Raw genomic sequence first — 11,234 nt, 5'->3', positions numbered from 1 at the left:
GTCCATTTCTTTAAACAATTCATTTGAGGTACAAACTTGGACAGTAATATTTAAACATTACAGCTAAATTTTTTTTCTATGTCATGTAGTGTCATTGAAGAAAATTCTCCTTACAAACCTATCAGCAATTCAGTACAAAAATATATTCAAGTTAACAGTACATTACACAGAAGTTTAGCAGAGACAGGGTAAGTACATTTAAAAAAAAAAAAAAAAAGAGAGAAAAATACATAGTCATGCTGAAACACAATAAAGATATTGCTTCCTTAACTGTAATTAAGTGTTGAAGTAGAAATAAGGGGAAAATGCAGATACTCATGATTATCTACCCAGTAAAAATTTCCTGCATTGAGTGTGTATAGCAGCATGTATTTATCAGTCTGTTGAGTTAATTGTAAAAATCAGAGGTAGCTTTGAGTAGTGGGGTAATATTGCATCTGTTGCTAAAAGTGCTGCTTTGAATGAAAAGATGGAGAAACGCAACTGGCACAAAGGTGCTCAGTGAACCATCCTATGTCAAAATACATTGCTTAACGTAATACACAAGCCTAACTGAGGTACATGGTGTTGGTTTTTACATCATGACTGATGAGTAATGAGGAGAGATCCATCCTGTTTGAAATCTGGTGCGGGGTGAGTGGAATTAGTTGAAAATAACCAAAACATCTGGATTATTTTGTTCAGATAAACTCACGATTAATTTTGAGGTACCTTTCTACATGATTTAAAACACTTTTCTTGAGAAAGATTTAGTCATTAATGGCATTAGTGTTTGGTGTCAATCATTTCTGTTTCCACAGAAAACACCTGGCTCTACGGAAAGCCGACTCCTTCAGGCTTTCTACTGTCCAGAAGGTGAGGGCTGCTCATTTTGTTTACTTCTACTTCTGCTGATATGTTTGTATGTAAAACTATACAACGTATCTTTGTCTTTCTTCCCTTTTGCAAAATGGAAGTACCTTTTTCATGTTGCTCTTTCTTCCGATTACCAGCTGAATGAAGTGAGAGTTCAGCTTTCAATTTTTTTTTTTCCTGAAATATCAGTAAGACTAAAAAAAAAAAAATAAATCAAGTACAAATCTACAAGAAGTTTACCAAAAAAAAAAAAAAAAAAAAAAAAAGTAGTATCTATCCCTTATCTTTGGTGTTCTAAAACAGAGAGTTCACTAAGTAGGGAGTGGGTTGCTGGAAGTGTTGCAAGGCCAGGTGTTACACACCCAGCCTTTCCTATTTCAATGCCCATTATAATTAATATGTTACAAGTTTCTTGTTTATATGCAGTGCAGTGAATGACTTAAACCTGATTTGGAGTTCTTCTTGACCCAGTCACCCTTACTTAGCAGCTCAAACTATTAGTAGGTTAAGAAAATTGAAAACAGTAATTTGAAGTTGCATCGTTAATCTGTGCCCCCATTGTGTTACAGCAGTTTTTCACTAAACCTGGGACTGTGAAGGGATTATAAAGAAGTTGATTAGTCAAATCCTTTTTAAGGTTATGCAATTTTTTTTCCCCCCAGGCAAAAGTGGAAAGACCATGGCAATAGAAAATAAGTGGTCAAGGCAGTGTCTTCTCCCTTCAAAAGACCCAACTGCTGATGAGGTAGAAATTGCATGGAGCGGTCTCCTAGTCTTCCTCTGCAGATTCTTGTGAGGATGTTTCTTCAGTCTCTTCCTAGAATACACAAAAAGAAAAAAAATAAGTATGTGGTGACTGTGCATCTAGGGCTGCCTCCTCCTCTCACACAGCTGACAACTGCATCCCAAGCTAATAAAATGTGCTGTATAGCTGCTGTGATGCCTCAAGAAGCTGCTGTGGAGAGCAGGGGAAGGTCTCCACTCTCAGACCACACCAGTTTAGTTTGCTGCTCTTCCCTCCTACCCCATGTGGCACCAAGCAAGAGAAATCCCTGCCGTGCTCTGTCATGGGTCTCCTATGAGAAGCATTTTGAGCAGATATCCAGTGTGAAGGAGGTGCTGTGGGAAGACTTCGCCTTTTTGCGGCCGTCCTCCTCCTCCCCAAAGCCAACTTTGCCTTTCCTTTCAGCACACCTGGCTGAACGTGACACTCTTATGCTGCTTATTTAAGCAATGCGATGGGCTTTTCAGGACACAGACAGTAAACTGGGAGCAACAAACATTTCTGTTAAAAGGGGCTGAGAGTGAAAGGTGTTTTTTTCTGAAATGCTGCACATCATTGCCTAAGCCAGCACGTGAAAAAGATCTATGAAAAATAGGAATTTATCCCCTCAGCCAATGGAGACCTTTTAAGAATGACCAGCTTAAAACAGCTTATAGCAGTCTTCATACTTTAATAGATTTGATTTTCCACATGGCTTCATTTTGTCTCGGTGGCTAACTGACACAATTTATAACTCTCTTCCTTTCCCAGGCCACTACAGTACACCATTCAGCAAAGCATGCCTTCAAGCTTGTCTGCATTATATGGCCAAACTTCCATTCATTAGTGTTTGAAACACCTCAGCTGTGAAGGGCTCCTAAATGCTACCATGTGTGACACCGCTGCAGAAGAGCGGCATCAAGGAAAAACACACAGCTTTAATCATAGGCCACCACTCTCTGCAATCCTCTTTCAAAAGGTTTCAGCCCCTTGCACCCCCCCAAGAAAAGACTGAAAAAAAAAAGCAAAAAAAAAAAGCTGTAAATCCAGGGAATAAACGTAAGTATAAATGAATGGATGACAGCTTAAAAAATATAACCATAGCAGCATCAAGCCATGAGATTTCACACTGGTTTTGTTTAGTCTGCTTTGGGTTATGTGGGAAATGTGAAAAGCATGAAGCAAACGCTTCCCCCTCCGCCGCCAGACCCCTGCCCCCCCGCTAAAGCTCGGGCCTCAGCCATTTAAGCCAGCAGGTTTATACCTCTTGACTAGGAAACGGACCATGACCCTGGGGTACTCTCTGGAGCACCAGGCACAAAGAAAGATGTAGCATGATCAAAGCTGTGGACGGAGGAAAGAGAGCAAAGTCAAGTGTCAGCCACCCTCCGACCTTGACTTTTCAATTAATATTTAAATTCCAGATGACATCGATCTATCACACAGATAAACAATTTCTTCCTCACAACAACTGCTTCCCGCTTGCAGCACGGTTATATTTAGAGCGCTGTGTGAAAACGATCCCTGACTCACCGTGTGATTAAGCGACTTTCGCTCCGTCCCCCGCAGCATTTGGAGATGGGCGCTCGCGCTCTATCTAATCCTGTTATCATGTAATGCATTTTCCCTGCTTATCTTCCACACAGAATGGGATTGTGACTGCTACAACATCTCAGGCAAGAAGAAAAGTGGTATCTGCAGACACCTACTGGAAAGCTAACTTGGGCTGAGTGTTGAGAGACAGCCGCAAGTACGTTGGCTTAAATCTTGGTAATTCAGAACTTGTGATGACCTGGAGACAATGGCTTTGCCTGCAAGCCAAGTATTTCAGTTACAAATTATGACTGTGGGTTCCATGCTCGGAACATAATGCAGGTAGGCATGTTTTGGTTAATGGCATTTGATAACAATCACGTGCTTAACGCCTTAAATCACCATGGGCAGTCTGAGCCTCTTGCCACTGAGTCCCCGAAGCCCGCCGTATACACATGGGCACTCACTGTGTTTTACTCCTGCCTTGTCACACAGCTGACCAGTTTTCCATGATGGTGGACTTCTGATCACAGCACAACGTCGATGGGACATAGGGAAAATACATGGCAGGATGTACTTCTATTTCCGAGTCCAGCCAGGGGAGCCATAAAGAGCTATTTTTAGCTGAAGACCTGCCCAATCTCCTGATTTATACTGTGAATTTCACAATATTTTTTTCCTTATGGTCTCTGCTGCTGTGACTAGGAAAACAAATGAGAAGTTCGTCTCTCATCTTTCTACCTATGTATCAATATTAATTTAATGACAGATATGTATATGCAAATGTGCACCTGTAGTGCTACAAAAAATGAGAAACCAAAAATCAAGCTAAAACCAACAACATTTAAATAATAAACTGATTATTAAAAATACTTGAGACTCGCAGGTCTACTTTTCAAATCCACGTTTCAGGCAAAGAGATCAGATGGTCACACGGCAGAAAGAAAACTTTTCTTCATTAGGTTCATGCTTTGCAAAAGCCTAAGATAGCTCAGTTACAGATGGGTGGTTTTAAGCCAACCTATCATGTAAGTCCCTTGTCAAGGCACAGATGGAGACGTGATTGCCGCTCTGAAGTGCTTACAATTCAAAGGGATAATACAAATCAGACAGAGATGCATGGAGGGACCCAAAGGAAAAAGTGAACAGAGGTTCTGAAAGAGAAAATGCAGATGTGCCACAGCAACAGAGAGAAATTTTTTGCATTTGTCCCCTCCATGTATCATACACATTCATAAAAAAAAAGAAAAGGTTACAAATATCAGAAGATTGTGCAGCTGTGATCCTCAACCCAGCCTTTGCTGCGTGCCCCACATAGATGCACACTCAGCAGCTGACTGACAAGGTGCACTGCAGAGGCAGTTTTACTTGTCATGTCCTATCCCTGGTTGTCCTGTGCTGTACGGGACAACATGTTATTTACTCTGAGCTGTTGCACACAGTATCACAGTGTGATACTGCAAGGACAGATTGCAAACAGCATCCTGAGCTATTTCAATCCTTAATTGCAGTCACTGACCTAACAAGCAGGAAGTGATGTGGAGCTGCTGTCTCTCCCAGAAAAAAAGCACTGAGAAATCCTTCTCCATGTGCTGAGATGTTTAATGCTTTCTTCCAGAGGAGCATCATCAGCAAGAGGCTGGCAAATGTGCCCTGAGGACTGGGACCCTCCAGCACAGCCCCCTCGCGTTTCCCCAGTGTTGATTTGTTGAGCAAGGACATTTGTTTCCCAATGATCCACAGCAGAGATCTGCCCTCAGAAGGGCTACTTTGCAGGGGGCTGGCGCTGCTGTTGTTAGCCTGAATTTAACAGTGATGGCAACAAAAAGAACCAGGATGCAGCACAGCAGGCTTCTGTTAGAAATGCTCTCTGCAGTCAGCATGCCTACTGGGCTTTCATCCTCTGCAGTTTCAGATGATGGTACCTTTGGTGGGAAGGGGACGATATGTCTGAAGATAGGAGAATGGGTCTAAAAAGATACCCTGGGTATTTAGTTTGGCATTCGGCAGCCAGGCCAGAAGGCTGCTGGTCTCCCATGTCACACTAAGGATGTCTGTGATCCACCAGAGCACCTGAAAGGGCTCAGCACAGCATTGAGACAACTGTTCTTGTTTGACAGCAGCATCCCCCCACATACAGAAGGACAACTGTTTCTCCGTTTTGTAAAAACATTTATTATGTTCTAATTCCCTGAGCAAAGCTCTTTTACAATTACTTCAAGGTTAACTGCCTCAATAAACTGGCAATTCAGTTGGCAACTCACTTTTTTTCAACTTTTGCTCACGAATCTGAACTTCAGATTACAAAAAAACCAGAACCAATTTTGCGAGATGAACTTCGGGATCATGGCAATGGCACATGCAGGGCCTCCGAATTTGTCAGAGCTTTTATTTTATAACAAAGTATTTGCTACTGGCACAGATCTTGCTGGCTGCTTTCTAAGTCTGAAAGCGTATGCTTGAATAGATACGTCAAAAAGAACTGCTGACAAGAGCAACTTGGAGACTGTGGACCATTGTCTGCTAACTTGCCTGAAATCCCCTGACATGCAAACTAATATTTTCAGGAGTCCCTGAAGCCAGTGGCTCCTACTGCAGTTGCAGATACCCAGCCTATGCCCAGACAGTGCCATCCTGACTGCTCCATGGCCAGCACACTAAACTGCTTCAGAAATTCTTACAGCACTAACAGACACTCATCACAGATTTCTTTTGCATGAACTTTTGGTGGGAACTTTTGCTTCAAGCTGCTTTGCCATCTGCAAATCATGCTGGCAAGAGCTCAAACTCCTGTTCCAAGGGGCTGTCAGTCAGCATGCAGCCCTGCTGAGTTTGTGACAGCAGTCACTCAGCAGTAAAGCAAAGTTAAATTTGAGATTTTGGATTCATAACTCATATTATTACAGGTATTTAATGCACACATCACAATAAAAGGATTCATTAGCAGAAGAGACCACCATGGCCGCATATAGAAAGCCACACAACTCTAAATGCTGGATTAAAGTATATTTTTATATATGCATCTAAAGAAATTATTTCAGTACTGGAAATCTGTATCGGAATACAGATGAGTCAACCAGCCTGCAAGCAAGCAATTTTCATGTACTGCCACTATTAGCACGCAAGGAGTGCAAATTCTCCAGCCTGGTGGTTGAAAACTCTACCAACAGAGCAGTTCAGCAAACCACTGCCCTCTCCCTGCACTGGTCCTGCATTTGACACCCTACAATCATTGACTAAGCTATGGGACACCCTGATGATAGCAAACAGACAGCTCCCTCCATGGAAGCAAAACTCTTGGTACTATAATGACGTTAGAGATAAAGAAAGAGACAAATGGAGAGGTGGCAACTGATGGGACAGTTTGGGGTTGACATGTAAGGGCTGACAAACAACATTCTTGCTTTAAATGTCTACTGTCCTATGAACTTTGCCTCTAAGGTCTTTCTTGTTACCTAAGGACCTTGGTCTTAAGAAGGCTGCAGACTTAACTTTAAGAGAAATCCAATGCTGAAATACCAGTGAGTAGTCTAACTGAGCTGCTGCTTAACCTCCCCAGTGCCTGTGAGCCAGCTGGTGGGCATGTGCAGAGCTGCCTAATGCTCTTGGGAGCAAGCAGTTTAAGCATCTTAAAATTCATTTCAACTTGGAGATGTCCTCAAAGCTTCCACAGCGAGGAAAGCAACACACAACAGACAGTGAGAATAGCACTCCTCCATGAGTGTGCATGTGTGCAAAGCATTGGTTTGGAAACTCGTATGCAGTCTTGTTCTTGTTCTTGTTCCCCATGCTCTCTGATTTGAAGCAGATCCTTCAAGCTGTGTTTTCTACTGCCTATGAACATGCCAATCAACTCAGAATCTGTACGGAGGATGCATTTTTTTGTTTGTTGAAGTCATTCCACTTTTATATAAATGGTCAAATGTTTTCTGAGATACAAAGTAAGCAGAAATAACAAAGCAAAATACTGATACTGTTCTGCAGGTGATCAGCCTGTGGCCTTTCAAATGCATAAACTTATTAAGTAAATGAAGGGTGTCCTCTCCCACTGCTGCTGGAACAATTTGTCTTGACTAGCAAAAAGGCTGCTCATGAGGATTACCGGATAATCCACATCTCCAGCTGCTGGAGGAAGCATACTACCTGAGACAGCTGGAGTGAAGTTGCTGGGGCTGCCCTGGGACTCAGATGCTAGAAGGCTGAGAACCAGTGCCAACAACGTGGCTGAGAGCAATAACAGCTGTAGAGGTCAGAGGGAGTTACTATCCTTGCACACCCATGAACCACTCCTACAGATCGCCTTCCTATAATGGCTGAAGTGTTTTGCAAGGTTAGGCCAAGCTTTGGGTCTTGAGTTATAGGTTCAGGCAAATGAAGGGGACCAGGACATTGCTCAAGAGCATCCCTTCCGGACAGGACAGGACATTCCTCTCTAAATTAGAACAGTTTTCTTGTTAGATTAAGCGAATACAAAAACATTTTTCTATCTCTTACCTTATCTGCCACTAGGAGAACTGTTTGATATAATGGAGTGATAATGACTCTGGTTACTTTGAGATAAAAGGTTTATCTGACAAAGGATTTTTAAACCCAGGAGGACTCAGTGAGAACTTCCAGAGAAAGAAATTAGGGTGGTCTATGCATAGATATTCTGAAAAGTACCTAACCTAGAATCTGCTTCTCAATGTCTCCTACAAATGGGCTTGAATAAACCTGTTTCAAATGCCCAATTTTGCCGTGGATTTTAGAGCAGCCCTGACATAACTCAGCAGTGAGGTTTCTGACAAGCACGTTGCTCAGTGCTGAAGCCAGCTCTGGTGAAGCCTTTTGAAACTGAGACTTGTCTGTCTAAATCACATCAGGCCAGATTTCTTAAACACAGTTTGGCACATGAGTAGAGCAAGTGCCTTTTTGACCTAAGCAGGTCAAAACACTTTGAAAAAATCTGTTCCCCATGTGATTAAAAGGAGAGTGAAAATCTCCAGCAAAATCTCAGTACTATTTAGAACAATTTAACAAGGAAGCACCATTTAGAGTCTACAACAAACAGAACTAAAGTGAAGAATGATTCTTGAAACAGTCATGGATGCTGTAAGAACACTGACAGAGACATACTTCATCTTAGAGTGCTTCAATCCCACAAGTCGTAAACAGTTTTGGTGGAAAGGAAACAAAATGTCACAGAAAATAAGGCAGCAGTGCCATTAGAAACATACACAACTGAGCTGGAGCGACCTCAGCTCTGATGAGCTGCCCTTACAAACTTCTTGTGGAGGCTTTAAACTAGAGCAGAAGAAAACTGCTTTGTGTGCACACTCAGAGCCAAAATCCAAACTGGAGCAAAAGGCAAAAGAGGCTGTAATAATGGTCTCTAATTACTAATGCATGCATGGATGCCAATCTAGGCTTGTAGAGTCCACTGAAATGTTATGGGCCACTGCATAAGCTCTTATTTCGCTGGCAGTGGAGACCACAGAGCCCAGAAGAATGATGGAGTCCATGAAGGTAAACCCGAACAGGCCTGCCTATCTCCTGAGCCCTGCAGTGCTGGAAGGAACATTGATGCCTGTGCATATTTTGTATTCAGTGGCAGAGGAAGAACCATGGCGAAGCTCTGGCTCCTGGTAAGGAGGAGACCCGGGGAAAGGGACACCAGGACTGGTTTTGAAATAATGATCAGATCTGTGTTGTTTACCCTTTGCTTCCTACTCTTATTTTAGAACACGAAGAAGGGAATAAAGTAAGGCCTGTTAGGTTTCTATTCTATTTCTTTTTCCTCTGAAACAATTGCTTTTTACAGACAGGAAGCAACTGTCAGAAGTTATTCACCTCCAATCCTTTATCACTTAAAAAAGCAATACAGCTCCATTTATGGAGCCACTGGCAACTGTGGTTTGGGACCGGCTATCTATCCATAATGATAAACAATAAAATAAAACGTCTTCCTTTTGAGTCCCAGCTGAGAGATTTTGCCAAGCGATCAAACTTGTCTGAGCCTTGGAGCAGCAGCTTTGAAGTAATAAGAAAGAGATTGAAAACCTGCAGCCAAGAGCCGCACACACCTCATTAGGGCCCAGCTATGCGGGAAAGCCAGGCGGCAGCTTCCCGGTCAAGCCTGCCTGCCCACCAGAGAGGGGCTGCGGGAGAGTAAGATGAAAGGGCCTTTCAAAGGGGAAGTGCTCCACTGACATTTTTACGAGGACCGGTCTCCTGAACGAGCAGCTCAGTGCCGGGCATGTAACCCGCTCAGAGAGCCAGCGCTGGGGCTACGGGGAGCTGGGCCTGCAGGGAGCGCGGCTATGCAAAGTGGGGCTGTGGCCGCCGCTCTTTCTGAAGCTCCCCTGGTTTTCCCTTCGCTTCTTTTCCACTTGTGAAAGAAAGAGTTCAACACAGACAGCTCAACCTTCCCCGAGCTGTGCTCCGAAAAGTCCCCGCAAATGAGAAACATATTTCAGAAAGATAGCGAGCTGGGCCTGCTTATTTGGTTCTGCAGAGATCATGTGAGACTCTGCGGTACAGTTCAGCTAAATTATTTTTTTCTTTAAAAAAAAAAAAAGAAAGAAAAAACACTAAAGCTTAACAGACTTGTAAAATGCTTTTAAAAACGTCTGAAGAGTTTAATCATAGATCTTACCACACAGACACTGGTGAGGCTTTGTGCTGGCAGCAATGCAGAGTATTTAACTTTGAGAGCTGCAGTTCTGGGTTTGATTTTTGGTTTCAGACTAAACAGCAGGTCTGCAGTGAAAGGCAGGGCAATGACTCTTGAGCAAAATGGGGTAATGGGAATGCTTTCCTTGAAACCTTACTGATGGTGTAAGTGTGGAGCACCTCCTCTGTGCAGGCAAAGAGCGCAAAATCAGAGAATTTTGTGTTGGTTTGAATAAGCGCCCCCTCCCGCAATGCCTCCTCGTTTTTACAGCAAAAAATTCTGTTGCTATTTTATTATGTAACGCTGCAGGCTAAAAATATATCCCTAATTTAAGCCATCTTGCCAATACATCTACAAATACCAGGTAATCCAAAAAGGGTAGTCGTGGTCTAATGACATACACTTCTTGTCATCTTAACATGTTCAACTCCTACAGGATTTAGAGCAATGCATTTAAAGATTTTTCAACTTCTTGAATATCTCCACATGATCTGGTGGGAAGGGTAATAAAATAAGGTCCTCTTCAGCATGGAGCAGGAACCCCAACTTTTCAAGTTCCATCTGCACTGCGACCATAGGGAGAAGCTTTTTCTTTTTCTGGCTGGGCCTGTCCAGCTGAATAGATACTGAAAATTTCCTTTTGATTGTAGAGCCTTTTATGGGAGTTTCTTTTCCAGTTGAGCACATCTATATTCTTTAATCAAATCAGAAAAGGTTTCTGGTAGAAATATGTGTTCAAAACACATTTTCTTTTAGGAGCGAGACAGATTACTGCAATTTATATCTCAATGTTAATCTATTCTGCTATTCGTAAATTTAAAGAAATACTGATGTAAATTACAGTACATGCCCCACCGTATAACGCAGTTCTCAGGAGGCTGTAAAAGTGATGGGCGCGCCACCTAACATATTGTAACTGCCTCTCTGCTGTTCTGATTTCAGTTCCCAAATTTTGAGTCAAAACAAGCATGATTATCGGGGAAAGGGTGGGAGGAAGCCATTTGCTGCCCTGAATCTGATATCTCCTGGGTCCTAGAGCTCACATGTCCCATCTTTCCAGACTCAAGTCTGGTTTCAATGGAGCTCTCATTTTTCTTCCCACTAATCCTGCCATGAGATCAATCATTGGTAACTCTGTGAGAAATTAAATACCAGGATGTGGGAAATCTGAGATCTGAATTTGGGCAGAATGTGGGTGATTCTTTTTTTTTTTTCTTTTTTTTTTTCTTTTCCCCCTCCTCTTTTCCCATAGTAGTTTTGTGGCAAATAGCCCTCCAAACCTGAGATCAGAGATTGGCCCTTAACAATGTGACTGCATCAACAGATCAGAAGCAACATAAAAAAGTACACTGGCAGTATCATATCCTGTTTTAATATAAGAAACAGTTATTCCTAAAGGGAGATTTTGGCCAGCATTTTTTTGAAAACATT

At 42.5% G+C, this 11,234-nt stretch overlaps 1 protein-coding gene across 1 annotated transcript in view; it reads right to left on the bottom strand.

Annotated features, from left to right (window-relative positions):
* Positions 1-1,126: 1,126 nt before the first annotated feature.
* HMGA2 (high mobility group AT-hook 2) overlaps positions 1,127-11,234 on the bottom strand; it is a 104,144-nt gene continuing 94,036 nt past the window's right edge. The window contains exon 5 of the mRNA XM_042872713.1: positions 1,127-1,672. Within this exon, the coding sequence (XP_042728647.1) occupies positions 1,625-1,672 (48 nt within the window). The 3' untranslated portion in view covers positions 1,127-1,624. The remainder of the gene's footprint in view (positions 1,673-11,234) is intronic.

The sequence above is a fragment of the Lagopus leucura genome, unplaced genomic scaffold (assembly GCF_019238085.1).
Source record: "Lagopus leucura isolate 7727_CA_CO unplaced genomic scaffold, USGS_WTPT01 Super-Scaffold_100008, whole genome shotgun sequence".
In the NCBI taxonomy this organism is placed as follows: Eukaryota; Metazoa; Chordata; class Aves; order Galliformes; family Phasianidae; genus Lagopus; species Lagopus leucura.
This window is presented reverse-complemented; position numbering and strand designations above follow the sequence as displayed.